Below are 20,000 nucleotides of genomic sequence, written 5' to 3'. Positions count from 1 at the left end.
TCCTCTAAGAGTTTGATAGTTTCTGGCCTTACATTTAGGTCTTTAATCCATTTTGAGCTTATTTTTGTGTATGGTGTTAGGGAGTGATCTAATCTCATACTTTTACATGTACCTGTCCAGTTTTCCCAGCACCATTTATTGAAGAGGCTGTCCTTTCTCCACTGTACATTCCTGCCTCCTTTATCAAAGATGAGGTGTCCATATGTGCATGGGTTTATCTCTGGGCTTTCTATCCTGTTCCACTGATCTATCTTTCTGTTTTTGTGCCAGTACCATACTGTCTTGATTACTGTTGCTTTGTAGTATAGTCTGAAGTCAGGGAGCCTGATTCCTCCAGCTCCTTTTTTCGTTCTCAAGATTGCTTTGGCTATTCGGGGTCTTTTGTGTTTCCATACAAATTGCGAAATTTTTTGTTCTAGTTCTGTGAAAAATGCCAGTGGTAGTTTGATAGGGATTGCATTGAATCTGTAGATTGCTTTGGGTAGTAGAGTCATTTTCACAATGTTGATTCTTCCCTGGGCAAATTTCTTACATTCACTGTTCATCAGCTTCTTCATTTAGAAAATGGGGGTTATAATACTACCTTTTTAAATATAGTTGTTAGGAGGACTAAGTAAGTTATAACTAATATAACAAGCACTCTGAAAGACAAATATAAGACATGACACTGTAAAACTCCTCAAAGAGAATGTGGGCAAAACATCCTCTGCATAAATTGCAGCAATGTTTTCTTACGTCAGTCTCTCAAGGCAATAGAAATAAAAGCAAAAATAAACAAATGGGACCTAATCAGACTTATAAGCTTTTGCACAGCAAAGGAAGCAATAAACAAAATGAAAAGACGAACTACAGATTGGGAGAAAATACTTGCAAACGATGCAACCAACGAGGGCTTCGTTTCCAAAATATATACACAGCTCATACAACTCAGTAACAAAAAAACAAACAACCCAATCAAAAAATGGGCAGAAGACCTAAATAGACATTTCTCCAAAGAAGACATACAGATGGCCAATAGGCATATGAAAAGATGCTCAATATTGCTAATTATTCGAGAAATGCAAATCAAAACTACAACAAGGTATCACCTCACACCAGTCAGAATGGCCATCATTAAAAAGTCTACCAATAACAAATGCCAGACAGGGTGTGGCGAAAGGGGAACCCTCTTACACTGTTGGTAGGAATGTAAATTGATGCAGCCACTGTGGAAAACGGTATGGAGGTTCCTTAAAAAACTAGGTGTGATCCGGCAATTCCGCTCCTGGGCATATATCTGGAAAAAAACACTAATTCAAAGATGCATGCACCATAATGTTCGTAACAGCATTATTTATAGTAGCCAAGACATGGAAGCCACCTAAGTGTCCATCAAGAGATGAATGGATAAAGAATATGTGGTGTATATATATACACTACTCAGACATAAAAAAGAATGAAATAATGCCATTTGCAGCAACATGGATGGTCCTAGAGATTATCGTACTAAGTGAAGTAAGTCAGAAAGAGAAAGACAAATACCATATGATATCACTTATATGTGGAATCTAAAATGTACAAATGAACTTATTTACAAAACAGAAACAGACTCACAGAGATAGAAAAACTTATGGTTTCCAAAGAGGAAAGGGGGTGGGGGAGGGGTAAATTAGGATTTGGGGATTAGCAGATAAAAACTACTATATATAAAATAGATAAACAACAAGGTCCTACTGTATAGCACAGGAGACTATATTCAATATCCTGTAATAAACTATAATGGAAAAGAATATTAAAAAAAGCACTCAATAAATGTTAGCTGTAATTATATGTTATTATAGAAAGCATCTAGAACAAACAGTACATGAACGCTCATTAATAACATAGGTAAAATAGAACAAAAGAGACCCTCATGTATAGGTTAGAAAGATGGAGGTTAGTAGGAACTAGAAGATTTTTATAGGTAGCCCATAGAAAGTAATTTTAATTTGTTTAGTAAGTAGACTAAAGCCATGTGTTAGAAGGACTTTGAATACCAAGCAGGAAAAGTTAAGACCTTTGACAACATAAAACATGTTTTCCAGAAAACTGATTTAGGACTGTTAGTCTGTCAGTATTGTATAGGCTAGATAGAAGAAAAGAGAGATTAAAGATGGAGTGATTGGCCAGGAGACTTGAGTAATTGGACGCAGAAACAAAGACAAATTTGAAATCAGTATACCAACTTTTCTGGGTTTTGGGCATGGTATCATGAATGTCTGCCTTTAACTCATTCCTTTCTCTACAGGTCTGTTAATGGAGTATACCGGATTGGACTATATGCTCTTAAAGATATGCCAGCTGGTACTGAACTCACTTATGATTACAACTTTCATTCTTTCAATGTTGAAAAACAGGTAAGAATGATAAATTCAAAGGAGTGTATGACCTTTGTCACAGTACTCTGTATAACATGGGCCTTCAGTGAATGTTACTGATTTGTAGCCACTGAGAAATACATTGGAGAAGACAGTTTTTCACTCTTTACTCCACTTATCTAGGATACATAGGTCACAGTTATTCTTTCAGAACTGTGTGGAAGAGACTGCTCAATCATCTTTTGTCTCCAGTCAGTTCTTAATTTTTTCTGGTGAAGTTTTCCCAAAATTTAATCTTTCCTTTCTACTACAGTAGAAACCCATTTATTTTATTCTCAACCAGTTATGTTCTTCTATATGAAAATTTCTTGACTCAAACTTATTGTTGGGTGTCCAGATGCTCAGGCATTCTATTTGAACTTTTAAATGAGACTGCAGGCTAAAAGCATTATTCTCTTTCCCTTCAAAGCAACTGTGTAAGTGCGGCTTTGAGAAATGTCGAGGAATCATTGGAGGCAAGAGTCAACGCATGAATGGACTCACCAGCAACAAAAGTAGCCAGCCAGTGACCACACATAAAAAGTCTGGACGGTCAAAAGAGAAGAGGAAGTCTAAGCACAAGCTGAAGAAAAGGGTGAATAATAATCTCATGGTTTTCCCCAAATAGTTGCTTAGAGGCAATTATTGAAATAAGGGAAATACCAAAGGGTGGCATCTTTAGAGTTGTTTTAATATTCTTTGAGGTGATTTATGATTTATCTTGTTTTTCCTGCAATCTGGTCCATCTGTTTTTTAGAGAGGCCACCTTTCTGAGGAACCCAGTGAAAACATCAACACTCCAACAAGATTGACCCCCCAATTACAAATGAAGCCAATGTCCAATCGGGAGAGGTAAAAAGGAGATTTGCTTACCTAAACTCTTTAAGTTATGTGACTTGCTTGACAATTTAAAAATTATTAAACATCTGTATAGTTGAGACATTTTGTGCAGGAAGGCTTTAAACAAGGATTCAGGGGTGAACTTGGGTGGGGGGAAAAAGTATTTTTTCCCTAATTTCTAACTGAAATTTAGCATTTCCTTCAAATGTGACTGTAAGCAAAAGAAAAAGATGTGTATGTGTGTGTGTGTGTGTATAGTAGTTGCAGTTTCCATGAGTTTGTCACCAATATTTACGTTTTCATATCATGTTATAGGTATTACAGATATCTCAAAATATCATTTACATTCACTTCCATCTTAAAATTACTATGGTTGTTAAACCCAGCACTAGATCTTGTCATGTGTTAAAAATTAAGATTCATCTCTATATCACAATTTCAGGGTTTTTGTTTAATATTCTGAAAACTGTATTTCAGTTTATTCAGTTTCCTTTTAATCCTGTGTACTAAAAGTTACTTAACATTCATTTGTGTATTTATTTATTTATTTTTGGCTGTGTTGGGTCTTTGTTGCTGCATGCAGGCTTTCTCTGGTTGCAACGAGTGGGGGCTACTCTTTGTTGCAGTGCATGGGCTCTAGGCGCACGGCTTCAGTAGTTGTGGCACACAGGCTCAGTAGTTGTGGCTCCTGGGCTCTAGAGCACAGGCTCAGTAGTTGTGGCACACAGGCTTAGTTGCTCCACAGCATGTGGGATCTTCCCAGACCAGGGCTCAACCCCGTGTCCCCTGCATTGGCAGGTGGATTCTTAACCACTGCACCACCAGGGAAGTCCCTGAAGTTACTTAAAATTTTAAGCACTTTTAATTAACATTGTTCAGAGGAGGGTTACATGGGCTTCACCAAACTGCCAAAGGAATGAATGCCACAGAAAAGGTTAAGAATCCCTGTTTTGTTGATAAATTAACAGAGCAATAAAAAGGATCTTTAATGGTCATCTTTGCTTTTCCCTATATTGAGATAATATTTGTCCATGTCAGAAGAGAAGTAAATATGTATGTCCTATTTTTCAAATTGTGTTGGGACATTTCCTACATCTTCCCTAACTATACACTCCAATATCTTAGAAAGTTCATCCTTATTTACAACTTTCCTAAATTTTAGCCCCTTTCATTCTATTTCACTTTGAATCATAGAAATCAGTAAAACAGAGAAGTCCAGTGGTTCTCTACTTCGGCTCCATAGTGGCTTAGGGAGCTTTTTAAAACTCCTGATGGGGCTTCCCTGGTGGCTCAGTGGTTGAGAGTCTGCCCGCCGATGCAGGGGACACAGGTTCATGCGCCGGTCTGGGAAGATCCCACATGCCGCGGAGCGGCTGGGCCCGTGAGCCATGGCCGCTGAGCCTGTGCATCTGGAGCCTGTGCTCCACAACGGGAGAGGCCACCTCAGTGAGAGGCCCGCGTACCGCAATAAAACAAAAAACAAACAAAAAACTCCCGATGCCCAGGCCACGCTCCAAAACACTCGCATCAGAATTTTCAGAGGTGGAACCCAGGTATCAGTAGTTTATAAAGCTCCCCAAGTGATCTCAATGTGCAGCCAAAGACAGGAACTATAAAATTAGTCTAATCTCCATTTACTGAGGCACATAGTTTGAGACTTATTCAAGGTCACATCTGTTTATATGTGTGCTAGGGTGAAAATCAAATTATGGAATCATCAAAATTGTGTAGGGTTAATCAAGTTACATATAACTCATTTAACTTTAGAGATCCATGTGGTGGCACTGTAGCTAATATGGTTTGCCCAGTGCATATCCATCTTAAATATCTATGCCTTTATCTGCCACTCCAGTTCTCCTTGTTATAGCTGATCCTAAGCCTATACTTCATCTTGGCAACTTCCTTTAGAATTTGTAAAAATACTCCATAAAGCTCTGCCTTCAAGTCACCCCGATTTAGTTGCCAAAATTATTGCAGCTTTTAGGTGGTATTTGTCAAATATTTGTAAATACTACAGAGAAATGTTTTGTGTTATGTGAAATAAATCAAGATTCAAAACTGAATAATGTTTCTCCATATGTAATTCTCTTTATAATAGCTGATTTCACTGATAAGTATTCATTTATGTCATCATAACAGTGGCTTACATAGAGTAGACATTAATAAATGTTTATTGAATTGATAAATAAAGGAGCTCCTTCCTTACAGAAACTTCGTATTAAAGCATCATGTGTTCTTGGTCCGAAACTGGGAGAAGATTCGGCAGAAACAGGAGGAAGTAAAGCACACCAGTGATAATATTCATTCAGCATCATTATATACCCGTTGGAATGGCATCTGCCGAGATGACGGGAACATTAAGTCTGGTAAGGACTGAGAAGCATTCTTGTTAATTCCATAAGGTTGCCTCAAAAGTGATTATTTTACTTATTTTCAAATGGTCTATTCAAAGATTCTGTTTAGTCTGGACCAAAAAAGTTAAGATCCAAACATACAAGTATCAGTCAGCAATAACCTATCCATCCCAGCTCTTCAACTTCTTGACTCTAAGGAACAGGAAGAAGCCCCCTTCCACCAACCTCCCAAACATCACCTACACCCTGAAAGTTACTAGACATGAGATAGGTAGTGGGTCCTCTGTGTTCCCCCAGGGAATTCCCTGCTTCTACTTTTTTAGGGAAAGTAGGAATGGATAAAAGAAGAACATGAGGGGAATGTCCTGGCGGTCCAGTGGTTAGGACTCGGCACTTTTACTGCCAGGGCCCCAGTTCGATCCCCAATCAGGGAACTAAGATCCTGCAAGCTGAGGGGTGCAGCGAAAAAAAAAGTAGAAGCACTCTGCATGGTGTATGAGGCAACATGCTGAGTGAGGACTAGATCCATTTAGAAATTTGCCCAGAATCTTATATCTTCTCAGTGATTTGATTGGCATAAATTCTAGGATCTTATATTCCAATTAGTTCAAATATTCTGATAATAGCAATAATTATTTCCTGAGTAATTTTTATAGGTCAGGCACTGAGCTAAAACACATTAAAGCATTATCGCATTTGATCTACACAGATTACCTCTTGAGGGAAGTACAGGCATACCTCATTTTATTGCATTCACTTTATTGCACTTTGCAGATACTGTGTTTTCTACAAATTGAAAGTTTTGTGGCATCCCTGCTTGGAGCAGTCTGCCACGCCATTTTTCCAAGGGCATTCTCTCACTTCTTGTCTCTGTGTCACATTTTGGTAATTCTCACAATATTTCAAACTTTTTCATTATTATTATATTTGTTATGGTGATCTGTGATCAGTGATCGTTGATGTTACTCTTGTAATTGTTTTGGGGAGCCTCAAACCATGCCCATATAAGGCGGTGAACTTAATAAATGTTGTGTGTGCTCTGACTGCTCTACCAGCCAGCCATTTCCTGCCCCCCCTGTCTCCCACCCCCCCACCCAACGCCCTGTCTCTCCCTTTCCTCAGGCCTCCCTATCCCCTGAGACACAGCAATATTGAAATTAGGCCAACTAATAACCCTACAGTGGCTTCTAAGAGTTGAAGTGAAAGGAAGAGTCGCACATCTCTCACTTTAAATCAAAAGCTAGAAATGATTAAGCTTAGTGAGGAAGGCAACACCTTAAGCCGAGACAGGCCAAAAGCTAGACCTCTTGCACCAAACAGTTAGCCAAGCTGTGAATGAAAAGGAAAAGTTCTTGAAGGAAATTAAAAGTGCTACTCCAGTGAACATACAAATGATAAGAAAGTAAAACAGCCCTATTGCTGACATGGAGAAAGTTTGAGTGGTCTGCATAGAAGGTCAAACCAGCCACAACATTCCCATAAGCCAAAGTCTAATCCAGAGCAAGGCCCTAACTCTCTTCAGTTCTGTGAAGGCTGAGAGATGTGAAGAAGTTGCAGAAGAAAAATTTGAAGCTAGCAGAGGCTGGTTCATGAGGTTTAACATCGAAGTACAAGGTGAAGCAGCGAGTGCTGATGTACAAGCTACAGCAAGTTATCCAGAAGATCTAGCTAAGATCATTAATGAAGGTGGCTACACTAAACAACAGATTTTCAATGTAGATGAAACAGCCTTATACTGGAAGAAGATGCTATCTAGGACTTCATATGTAGAGAGAAGTCAGTGCCTGGCTCAAAGGTTCAAAGGACAGGCTGACTCTCTCTTGTTAGAGGCTAATGCAGCCAGTGACTTTAAGTTGAAGCCAGTGCTCATTTACCATTCCAAAAATCCTAGGGTCCTTTCGAATTATGCTAAATCTACTCTGCCTCTGCTCTTTCAAATGGAACAACAAAGCCTGGACGACAGCACATCTGTTGACAAAGCCCACTGTTGAGACCTGCTGCTCAGGAAAAAAGATTCCTTTCAAAACATTACTGCTCATTCACAATGCACCTGGTCATCCAAGAGCTCTGATGGAGATGTACAACGAGATTAATGTTGTCTTCATGCCTGCTAGCATAACATCCACTCTGCAGCCCATGGATCAAGGAGTAATTTCCACATTCAAGTCTTATTATTTAAGAAATACATTTCATAAGGCTACAGCTGCCACAGATAATGATTCCTCTGATGGATCTGGGCAAAGGAAATTGAAAACCTTCTGGAAAAGATTCTAGATGCCATTAAGAACATTTGTGGTTCACGGGAGGAGGTCAAAATATCAACATTAACAGGAGTTTGGAAGTCGTTTCCAACCCTCATGGGTGACTTTGAGGGGTTCAAGACTTCAGTGTAGGAAGTAACTGCAGATGTGGTAGAAACAGCAAGAGAACTAGAAATGGGAGCCTGAAGGTGAGACTGAACTGCTGCACTCTTGTGGTAAAACTTTCACGATGAGGAGTTGCTTCGTATGGATGAGCAAAGAAAGTGGCTTCTTGAGATGGAATCTACTCCTGGTGAAGACGCTGTGAAGATTTTGTTGAAATGGCAACAAAAGATTTAGAATATTACATAAACTTAGTTGCTAAGGCAGTGACAGAGTTTGAGAGGATTGACTCCAATTTTGAAAGAAGTTCTGTGGGTAAAATGCTATCAAAGAGCACTGCATGAGAGAAAAAAAAAAAGAGTACTGCATGCTGCAGAGAAATCATTCATGAAAGGAAGAGTCAAAGATGCAGCAAACTGCTCTGCTGCCTTGTCTTGAGAAACTGCCTCAGCCACCTCAGCCTTCAGCAACCACCACCCTGATCAGTCAGCAGCCATCAACGTCGAGGCAAGGCCCTCTATCAGCAAAAAGATTACAACTCGCTGAAGACTCAGGTGACGGTTAGCACTTTTTGGCAATAAAGTATTTTTAATTAAGGCATGTACATTGTTTTTTTAGACATATGCTATTGCACACTTAATAGACTACAGTATAGTGTAAATATATCTTTCACATGTGCTGGGAAACCAAGAGCTCTGTGTGACTCCCTTTCTTGCAATATTCGCAGTATTGCAGTGTTCTGGAACCAAACCTGCAATATCTCTGAGGTATGCCTGTACTACCACTCTTCCCATTTTACCATTGAGAATCTGAGACACAAAGTTTAAGTAACTTTCCCAAAATCAGACAGCTAGTAAGCAGTGAGACCAGAATTCAAAAGCAGACAGACTCATTTTGAAACCCAGACTTGCAACTACTCTATAGCATTTGGCCATTAGTAAGTCCCTTTAAATTGCAGGATTTGTCTTCTCTGGTAAACTCCAGTGTTTTCTGATTTTTCTTTAAGGAGGAGAGAAACAACTCCATAACCACTAATCTACTTAGTCACTTCAAGGAAAATAGCGAAAATCACAGGAATCCATCACAGAAGAAAAAGAGCTCTTTTCCTGAAACTAATTTTCACTTTATCCTTCCAGACGTCTTCATGACCCAGTTCTCCGCCCTGCAGACTGCTCGATCTGTTCGAACAAGGCGGTTGGCAGCAGCAGAGGAAAACATTGAAGTAGCTCGGGCAGCCCGCCTAGCCCAGATCTTCAAAGAGATCTGTGATGGCATAATCTCTTATAAAGGTGACCATATTTACCCCAAATTCCTTCTCCTTAGCTTTTTAAAAAATTATATCACTTACCTCACCTGAGATATCCAAGACCAAGAACACATGACAGTTTAGGGCTAGGAATTTAGGTGGTTTACTTAGTTCTTCCTTTGTCAGAGTATAGAATTATAGGACTCATTACAGTCTTCAGGGATTGTTGTCTCTAAATCCCTGGATCTTTAGGTTAATCTTTTGTATTTATTGGAATTTTATCATAGTTAAGTACTATATTTAGAAATCACATTTTTTAGGTGTAGGATAGAAAGAAGTAGGCCTTTGTCTTGGATATAATTTTCCTGAATGAGGCAATGAATTAGCAATTTAAGGAAAAAGTATTATGAATGTATGACATCGGTGGTTCTTAACCTTTTTTGATTGACAGATATCTTTGAGAATAAAGTTGTGGACTCTTACCCCAGAAAAATATTATGTACATAATTTTGCATATGTTTTGGAAGGTTCACAGGCCCTACCTTCTACATTAAGGAAAAGGATATGAAGTTGCAAAAAAATTACTTTCAAAGCATTTTCATGCAAACATACTTACCCCACTCCTTTCCTCTTCTAAGACACATCTCTTGGATTTGTATTGGGGGTGAGGGTGGAGAAGGAGAGAATTTTTAATTTTAGATAGGTAGTTTGGTAATGTACGTGAGTTTTTGTGACCAGCAAATTTGTAGATATTTAAAATGAGAGATTTTAACAAAGAATTGCAGCTTTTGCCATCAACTTTTTTGTCTATTTTATTTTTTTTATAATTGAGGTATAGTTAATTTGCAATATTATATGTTACAGGTATACAGTATAGTGACTCGCAGGTTTTAAGTTATAAATTTTTGTCATCACAATTTTTATAGTTATTACAGAATATTGACTATATCCTTGTGTTGTACAGTAGTATATCCTTGTTGCTTATTTTATACATAATAGTTTATACCTCTTAATCTGCCACCCCTATCTTGCCCCTCCCCAGTTCCCTCTCCCTACTGATAACCACTAATTTGTTCTCCGTATCTGTGAGTCTTCTTTGTTGTTGTTATAATCAGCCATCAGCTTTTGCTTCCTTCCTTTCTCTAAATTCTGAGGAATTTGGTTTTCTTTCTCTACTATTTATCATCATGTTTTAGTGGTTTTTTGCCATTTTGTTAACCTAAACATGGAAAGAAGAAAGGGGAGACCAGCCTGTCCTAATATGTAAAGTTTTGTGGCACCTGCTCCCTTTACATTCCCTAAAGATCACACTCTGTATTCTCAACCAGCCCCATCTGATCAGTGTGAAACTGCAGTAGATGTATCTATATGTCACTGCATTCTGGGCATGAAACAATAGGCTTTTTCTCTCTGTGTAGTGAGTTGTTATAAAGTAAGATAGCAAATGAGAAGCAGCCCCACACCATGAATTCTATTTTCATAATACAGAGCAACTGTTACAAGAAGATGGATTCCAGAAAATATTTAGAGTGCTGAATTATTCATTATCTTGAATTTAATTGAATCCCAACCAACAGAGTAATATTAACTATGGGCAATTAATGAGAACTAGAAGACATTTTTTGGATGAGGTGATCTTTGATGTAATAAATTTTGTTGAGTAGGAATTTGCCCTAAGCACCCTAGCTACTTCAGTAAGTTCCCATCTCTCATTCTTCTTAGAAAGTTTTCATTACCCAACTAACACTGTTTTATTTTATATTTCAAGTATATACACTGTATCTTTCATATTCCAGGTAATCCTGAAAGCATCTTCTGATCTCTGCCTTTGCCCACATTTCTGAAAAGTCCTTGCATTTTTCACTGGCCTCAAAAGAAAACTTAGATTTTTTCTTCTTAATTTTAAATTTTAGTGATTCTACTTTTTGAGTTAGGAGCTAATACTTGCCTCCCTTGTTTCTTACAGTCAGACCTTCTACTAAACCTTGCATTCTCTTGCAGATTCTTCCCGACAGTCACTGGCAGCACCACTTTTGAACCTACCCCCAAAGAAAAAGTAAGTTTACATATGTGGGAATCATTTGAGTTTTAGAAAAGTCCTAAGTGTACCAGATTGACACCCTGGCTTTATGTTCCAGGAATGCTGATTATTATGAGAAGATCTCTGATCCCCTAGATCTTTCCACCATAGAGAAGCAGATCCTCATTGGTTATTATAAAACAGTGGAGGCTTTTGATGCTGACATGCTCAAGGTGTTTCGGAATGCTGAGGTACTTTTCACTAACTTCAAACACAGATTAAGAAGTTTGTTCTGAAGAGATCTAGTCTAGAAGTTTAAGATTCTTACACTCTTCTCCTAGCAACCTTCATATTTCTGATTAAGAAAGACAACAGTTTTTATCAAGTACCCTTAGGATAACGGTTATAGTTTACTAAATATTGGAAATATAATAAATGAAGGCAGTGATATGACAAGAATTGAAGGTTAAATCATACTCCCAAAACAATTTCTGTAAAAACCTAATTTAGTGCTGAAATTTTATGTTTATGTAATACAGACATTTTACTACATTTAAGTCATATCTGTAGTCTCTTTACTAGAGACAATAAGTATATGTGAAATACACAGAAATATGGATAGGCAAATAAATATATCTTAAGGATGGAATTGAGGGGTATTACACTAATAGGTTGCAGAATAGGTGAAGCTCATTGGAGAGAAGGTGGTCTTGAACTGATTTAAAGGAGAGGATGGGTATGATGTATAGAAGAGAAGATATCATTCAGTGATTTTGAAATACCTTAGAGAGGTGTTTGAAGGACAAGAGACTACTAGATGAAGGAGGAATTGAGACTGAAGACAAGAAATGAGAGAAAAACAGACAAGTGCAAGAAAAATTATAGCAGTTTTGAATTTTAACATGCTTTCTCCTGAAACCCAGCTTTCAAATATATTTAAACTTATAGCTTTGTCCCTAGTATCTATAAGACAAAGGTAAATGGAGAGATTCTCCGCGTCATGCTTGCAGTACTTAATCATGTTCCATGACCGCTGTGTTTTTGATCCTAATGGATAATAAGGTCTATGATAGGAGTCGAATAACAGAGCAAATGGAAAAATTACCATGCAGATTCTAATTTTAATTCATTTTAGTTCAGTTTAAGTTGTTTTCAACTGTCTGGGACCTATATTTGTTGGTATTAAAAATATGTTAACCAAATGGGAAGGTAAAGAAAATCCTGCTACCTGTTCAGGTATATTTTTAAGCCACATTGAGAAGACAAACATGATTTCTTTCTTCTGCTTTCTTCAGAAGTATTATGGACGTAAATCGCCGGTTGGAAGAGATGTTTGCCGCCTAAGAAAGGCCTATTACAATGCCCGGCACGAGGCATCAGCCCAGATTGATGAGATTGTGGGAGAGACAGCAAGTGAGGCAGACAGCAGTGAGACCTCAGTCTCTGAGAAGGAGAACGGTCATGAGAAGGATGATGATGTTATCCGCTGTATCTGTGGCCTCTACAAGGACGAAGGCCTCATGATCCAGTGTGACAAGTGCATGGTGAGGGTCAGGAGGTGAAGCAGAAGCCTAGTCCTGATGAGCATCATGACTATATTCAAAGCAGCAGCCCCTGCCTCTTTTGGCGTGGCTTGATGGGCTTTTTATAAACTTTAACTTTACCTTGGTTTCTGTTATCCCTTACTGTTCACCATATTGTCCTTCTCCTTTTTGATATCTCCCCCTTTCATTTTATCCTTCTTTTTTCTACCTCCTGTTCTTTCTGCCCACTTTCCACTGCACACTGCCAATGTAATCTGTATCAAGAAGAATGATAGGGGCTTCCCTGGTGGTGCAGTGGTTGAGAGTCCGCCTGCCGATGCAGGGGACATGGGTTCGTGCCCCAGACTGGGAAGATCCCACATGCCTCGGAGCAGCTAGGCCCGTGAGCCATGGCCGCTGAGCCTGCACGTCTGGAGCCTGTGCTCCGCAACGGGAGAGGCCACAACAGTGAGGCCCGCGTACCAGAAAAAAAAAAAAAAGAAGAAGAATGATAATATTTAGGATAGTGCTTTACCTGAAAAACATTAGAGGTACTACACTCTCTATAGCATTAATACGGATGGAATGCAATATATGGAGCTCCTGATGAAGGAGTCAAGGCCTGAATTTGAGCCCTAGTATCCCCATTTGATTCATCTGCACTCATTACCTTATGGAAAGTGGAGTTAAGAGTAACACATAGGATTGTTGGGAGGATATAATTAGATAAGGATAAGTCAAAACATAACTATAAATCCTTTCACAGTGGCCATATTGTTGATACATATTACTTTGTAAGTAATAGCTTGGTACTGTATTCATTCGTCCTCCTGTTCCCTATCCATCTCCTTATTTTGTTTGCCCAGATCTATGTATTATGAACCAATCTGTATACTTATGTTCAGATTAGTCCTCATTCTTTTTTCCCCCTACTTTACCATTATCTCTAATTTCTCACTTACCTCCTTAACATCCTTAGTTCCTGTTTTACTTTACCCTGTCCTACCGCCTTTTTTTTTTTTTTTTTTTGGCCACAGCTTGCGGGATCTTAGTTCCCTGACCGGGGATTGAACCCAGGCCCCGGCAGTGAAAGCGCCGAATCCTAACCACTGGACCGCCAGGGAACTCCCGCACATTTTTTTATTCTTAGCCCCCAGGACTTCTCTCAGTAAATCTGACCCCCTACGTACACACACGCTTTTTTTTTCTACAGGTGTGGCAGCACTGTGACTGCATGGGAGTGAACTCAGATGTGGAGCACTACCTTTGTGAGCAGTGTGACCCGAGGCCTGTGGACAGAGTAAGTTGCCCTCTGATAACACTCTAATCTAAAAGTAGGAGATGTGGCACCTGGTATTTTATCTGCCCTGCTCCTAATGCACTGGATTTCCTTTGATAAGTTATTCAGCCTCTCTAGGCCTCAGTTTCTTCCACTTTACATTGAGGGTAATAATTCTGCCCTTCCCTTTCCCTTTTGATTGAGACCAATGGGAGAATACTTAGAAATCTACAGAAGGAATGGTACTATATAAAATCATGGTCTTTATAAACACTACTATCCATGACAGAAGTGACTTATAAAGTTTAGAACTTGTGTACTCTAAATATCACCTATGTTAAGCAGTGTTTAAGTGAAAAGAGCACTGGACTCGGAGTCAACAAAGGTTAGTCTTAGGCCCATTTTTTAGGAGAGCTGGTAGGTCAGGTATCTTGCTCAAGTTATTAAATGGGTTTTTGTCTTGGCTCTGCCATATTTATATGTGTGATCTTCTATAAAAGGAGGTGTTTAGGCAGTATTTCTTCTTTTTTTTTCTAATTATTTTATTTATTTATTTTTGGCTGCGTTGGGTCTTCGTTGCTGCACGCAGGCTTTCTCTAGTTGCGGCAAGCGGGGGCTTCTATTCCTTGCGTTGCACGGGCTTCTCATTGCAGTGGCTTCTCTTGTTGCGGAGCATGGGCTGTAGGCGCATGGGCTTCAATAGTTGGGCTCGCTGGTTCTACAGCATAGGCTCAGTAGTTGTGACACACGGGCTTAGTTGCTTCGCAGCATGTGGGATCTTCCCGAACCAAGGCTCGAACCCGTGTCCCCAGCATTGGCAGGCAGATTCTTTTTTTTTAAGAAGATGTTGGGGGTAAGAGTTTATTAACTTATTTATTTTTGCTGTGTTGGGTCTTCGTTTCTGTGCGAGGGCTTTCTCTAGTTGTGGCAAGCGGGGGCCACTCTTCATCGCAGTGTGCAGGCCTCTCACTATCGCGGCCTCTCTTGTTGCGGAGCACAGGCTCCAGACGCGCAGGCTCAGTAGTTGTGGCTCACGGGCCTAATTGCTCCGCGGCATGTGGGATCCTCCCAGACCAGGGCTCAAACCCATGTCCCATGTCCGCTGCATTAGCAGGCGGATTCTCAACCACTGTGCCACCAGGGAAGCCCAAGCAGTATTTCTTAACAGTGGTGCTGTTGTCATTTTGAGTGGACAGTTCTTCAGTGTTGTGAGGGATACATTGCAGAATGTTTGCTTTCTTAGCCCTTGGGCACTAAATGCTAGTAGCCTCCTCCAGTCACTGTGACTAAGTCCCCCTTCACACATTTTCAGATGCCCTTTAGATGGCACAAAGCAACCACACAATTAGTACTTCATAGAGTACAGTTTGGGATACTTAGCCTGTCAGGTTTGTCCTCTACATTCACTTACTCAAGTTTAACAACTCTAGTTCCTGTCATCTTTTTTTAATATCTGTGCTGTATTGAAACGACTAAACAGTAAGTCTTAATTGGTTGGGAATTCTCGGTTTTAGTTCTTTTTCTCTTGAATAGAGAGGCTGGATACAATAGTCCCAGCCCTTATCCATCGACTTTCTGCTCTTACCAGGAAGTACCCATGATCCCTCGGCCCCACTATGCCCAGCCTGGCTGTGTCTACTTCATCTGTTTGCTCCGAGATGACTTGCTGCTTCGCCAAGGTGTGTACACAGAAGCTGACCTTCCTTGCCAAAGCTGACCATTCTGAACAGTAGGGGGTATCTGCTGTCTGCATAATAGTGATTGTCACCATATGACATTTAGCAGCAATAGAATATACCTTTTTTATATCTTCAAGTCCTTAGGCTTACGTACATTTACCTCCACCCAATAAAACTAAATTGGAGAGACCAGGGTGTTATAAAGCTAATTTTAAGACTGGGAAAGACATATAGGATTACAAGAGGTGGAGGACTTCCCTATGTCATTCTCATAGTCTAGAATTGATTGTCATCACCATTAGACTGCTGGTGTAGTTATGTATTTATTGTTTAAGATTTTATTGTTTTAGATTTTAAGTTCTTTCTGTGTAGACCTTGGGTCAGACTAAGGAATACCTAACAGAATTTATGCAGGAATCATTTTAACCTTCTCCTATGTTCTGTGCTTCTGTGTCTTAACCTTCTCCTGTGCCTTCCTAGGTGACTGTGTATATCTGATGAGGGATAGTCGGCGCACCCCTGATGGCCACCCAGTCCGTCAGTCCTATCGACTATTGTCTCACATTAACCGAGATAAACTTGACATATTCCGCATTGAGAAGCTTTGGAAGAATGAAAAGTATGTGTTGAGGTCCTATCTCTATGCTTTCAGCTGTACCCTACCAGCACAGAGCTGAATATTCACTAGGATCATGCTACCGAAACCTCTCCCATTTCTTTTTTTCTTTTTTTAGAGAGGAACGGTTTGCCTTTGGTCACCATTATTTTCGTCCCCATGAAACCCACCACTCTCCATCCCGTCGGTTCTATCACAATGAACTATTTCGGGTGCCACTTTATGAGATCATTCCCCTGGAGGCTGTAGTGGGGACCTGCTGTGTATTGGATCTGTATACATATTGTAAAGGTAAGTGATGTGGACTACTTAAAAAAATGACCTCTTGTCTGCTATTCATTGATCTACAACTGCCCACTCTGTTCATGTAGTCTCTCTCTGATAAAAGGTTATCCAAGGTTAGCTATGAAGCTTCAGAGAGCTATATAATATTCTTTCTTTCTTTTACCTAGTGCTTATTACTTAATAAATGTTAATTCTCTTTTTGTTAATTCATTTTTTTTTCATAGTATGTAATTAGCACTCTGTTAGTACTTGTGGGAAGATAAGTTACTTCACGCCCCCATTCCAAAATCCTTACGGCTATCATCAACTCTACATTAAACAAACAAACAAAAAAAACAATAGTTTCATAAGGTTTGTGGTTAACAATGGAATCAGACAATCTAATTTAAAATTCCAGCTCTACCACTTTTTACCCGTGTGCCCTTGGGAAAGTTACTTATCCTACTGAAAATAGGGATTAATATCTATTTTAGAGAGTTTTGTAAGGATTAAATGAAATAATCTACAAAAGCACTAAGTGCAGTTTACGGCTCACAGTAAAACTCAGTATATGTTAGATACCATTATAAGTAAGTTCAGTTGCCTAGCTCTTTCTCTTAGTATCACAGCAAAATAGTCCAGGAGAATATATATTCCATGCAAAAACTAACTGCTTGAAGCCCCATGATGACTCCTCAGTCCCGTACTTTATAAAGTGTTCATTACCAAATGTGCTTCCCTCATTTATACAGTTATTCTTTTCTGATAACTTCCCCAAAATGTGCTCTGTTTTTCCTTGTAAATGTTCTCTCAAAAATTCCTGCAGCACTCAGTCTACATTTCTGGTTTCTTTCCATCCTATAGAATGCCCTTCAACTCTTAGATTCCCTTTCCCCTTTTTTTGACACTAATGTCTCCTTTCTTCTGAAATCACCAAATGCTTAGTTGTTCCCCCTCAACAGCTACCATGTTTCCCTCTTAGGGGTCTCACTGCTCTCCCAATGGTATGTGAGGGGCAGCTCAGGGTGAGGGAAGGGGAAGTAGGGAGGGTTCTTTAACAGTGTTTGGACTCATAGGGAGACCCAAAGGAGTGAAGGAGCAAGATGTGTACATCTGTGATTATCGGCTTGACAAGTCAGCACACCTGTTTTACAAGATCCACCGGAACCGCTATCCCGTCTGCACCAAACCCTATGCCTTTGATCACTTCCCCAAGAAGCTCACTCCTAAAAGAGATTTTTCAGTAAGTCCCCTTCCTCTCTTCACTGTACGTGTCAGGACAATCTAGTTCATGCATGGAATTCACAGAGTGAGCATTTTCAAGTGGCTCTCTGCTTCTTCATCCTGTTTCCATCCCAAACTGGAAAACTCCCTCTCTATTTGGTATGTTTGAGCAGCAAAAATGCATTTATTCTGCATTTCCTGGCATGGGCTGTGCCTCAGGGAATTGTTGTTATACTTCAGTTAGGTTTCCCTCTTTTTCTTCTCTCACCTCTTTACAGTCTTTGCCCTTGAGCCCCATAGCATAGTTTTTTGTTATGTTTTTCACACCCATAATATTGAGAAACAAAAAGAATATCAGTAACATTGAGAAACCTTTGGTGAAAATAATTCAGTGCTTTTTCTTTTTTATATCTGGATTTAAAATGTAAGACATTATCATTATATAAAATTTGAAAAGTACAGAAGCATTAAGAAGAAAAAATTGTTTATTATATTACTACACAGAAAATACCTACTGTTAACATTTTCATTTTCCTATGTGTTATTTTTTCTTTCAAATTGTGAACATATTCCTTCAGATATATTGTGCCATTTGTCATCATTTCATAAAGGTTTTGGTTATCCATGTATTTGCTATAATGAAACCCTGGACTAAATTCCTCATCCATGAGTCTTTTTTCAGTGGACCTGTCGGAATTCAGAGCTGTCATCCTGGAATGCTTAGAAATAGACTAACCAGAAAGCAAACCTTTATGTTCCTATTTTTCCTAGTATTATTTTTCGATTTCCCTAAATCATATTTATTTTATATTCTTTCTGCCCACCAACAAGCGCTGCCTCTCATCTAAAATTCTTTGACTTTGCTTGCTTAGTCAGCAGCTCACTGATCAGCTTTGAAACCCCAACCTTAACTTCTTAAAAGCTGGGATGGGACAAAAAGAATTTTGAGCCTATCCCTTCTACTATCATTCTAGGCTTACAAAATGCTAAAAACCACTGTGGCCTACAGATTATTAGGACTAAACTTCTGACCTTGACACAGTCACCCAACTTAATAAAGGTTTTAGCCCAATAGCCCAGTTATTTTCTTTCTTTATCTCCTTAGCTCCCCACCTCCCTACCTCCCAACCTCCCTTATCCTGAGTTTGCCCCAGATCATCTGTGTCAGTTTTGCCAGCTTCAGCAGTACACTTACCACTTCCATTTCTTCTCTGCAGCCTCATTATGTCCCAGACAACTACAAGAGGAACGGAGGGCGGTGAGTCCCATGGGGGATGTAAGGAGCCTAAGGGATTAACCAATAACTTGAATGGAGCAAGAGAATGACCACCTACCCACTCAGCCCCACACCTGGGATTGGGGAGTCTCTGACAAAGTAGCCCAATATAGTGCCAACAGTAATATAGAAGAACTAGACTTCAGTAGGTGTGGTCTCATTATGGAGCCTTAGTTGGGGCAGGAAAGGAGATTTGTAAGATTAGAGAGAGAGAAGGGGAAGGATTTGGAACAGAACTCCAGACAGATTTGGACAAATCTTTTTTAGGTTTCTGCAAGCTTTCCCTATTACCCCAAGGTGTATCAGCTCTTAGGACTTCTGTCAAGGAACAGAAGTAGCTGGAAGTGCATGGTTTTAACTGAGCAGTTTGGGCTCATAGTTTTTATTTGTGCTATTTTGTACACAAGAGGTGTATTCTTAGAGAAAGTACCAAAGGCTTTTCTTCAATTTCCTTTTCTCTTGAATGGTAGCATAACAATCACTTTACCTACATCAATAGCTTACCATAGGAAATCAACTATATTTCAATATTAGAAAAAGAAAATACCAGATAATAGGTGTGAGAAGAAATTTAGGAAAAGTAAAAACTCGATTTAAATGCTCATTTTAGTTGGACTATTGGTATCACAAGGTTATGCCATACTTCTGTGTACTCATGAAGCAATCAGAACTAGCTATGCGTTTTACCAGCTCTGGTCTATTTTGTGGATTCCTGAAGGAAAGAAGAAAAATTGAATTTTGTAAATAGAAATTAAATTTCAGAGAAAGGTAGTGGTTTTTTTCAAAAAATAATAAAGTGAAGACCATAGCCAAGTTTCTTACCTCTTGAGCCAAGGCTCTAACAGCTAGACTGCAGGATCTCAAGCCATCTCGAGATCTTTGCCCGTCATTCCCCTTCCATCCCCAAGTGCCCTCCTTAGCCTTCCTCTCTAAATTCACAT

At 39.4% G+C, this 20,000-nt stretch overlaps 1 protein-coding gene across 1 annotated transcript in view; it reads left to right on the top strand.

Moving 5' to 3' along the window:
* The window catches only part of ASH1L (ASH1 like histone lysine methyltransferase), a 217,459-nt gene that overhangs the window by 194,063 nt on the left and 3,396 nt on the right, over nucleotides 1-20,000 (top strand). The window contains exons 14-27 of the mRNA XM_065878757.1: nucleotides 2,267-2,375; nucleotides 2,806-2,970; nucleotides 3,133-3,227; nucleotides 5,424-5,581; nucleotides 9,069-9,221; nucleotides 11,180-11,234; nucleotides 11,317-11,449; nucleotides 12,494-12,742; nucleotides 13,935-14,021; nucleotides 15,589-15,679; nucleotides 16,160-16,298; nucleotides 16,414-16,586; nucleotides 17,636-17,802; nucleotides 19,001-19,041. Coding sequence (XP_065734829.1) covers nucleotides 2,267-2,375; nucleotides 2,806-2,970; nucleotides 3,133-3,227; nucleotides 5,424-5,581; nucleotides 9,069-9,221; nucleotides 11,180-11,234; nucleotides 11,317-11,449; nucleotides 12,494-12,742; nucleotides 13,935-14,021; nucleotides 15,589-15,679; nucleotides 16,160-16,298; nucleotides 16,414-16,586; nucleotides 17,636-17,802; nucleotides 19,001-19,041 — 1,815 coding nt within the window. The remainder of the gene's footprint in view (nucleotides 1-2,266; nucleotides 2,376-2,805; nucleotides 2,971-3,132; nucleotides 3,228-5,423; nucleotides 5,582-9,068; nucleotides 9,222-11,179; nucleotides 11,235-11,316; nucleotides 11,450-12,493; nucleotides 12,743-13,934; nucleotides 14,022-15,588; nucleotides 15,680-16,159; nucleotides 16,299-16,413; nucleotides 16,587-17,635; nucleotides 17,803-19,000; nucleotides 19,042-20,000) is intronic.

The sequence above is a fragment of the Phocoena phocoena genome, chromosome 1, assembly GCF_963924675.1.
Source record: "Phocoena phocoena chromosome 1, mPhoPho1.1, whole genome shotgun sequence".
Taxonomy (NCBI): Eukaryota; Metazoa; Chordata; class Mammalia; order Artiodactyla; family Phocoenidae; genus Phocoena; species Phocoena phocoena.
The sequence above is the reverse complement of the archived record's forward strand: the minus strand, read 5'-3'. Positions and strand labels throughout refer to the sequence as shown.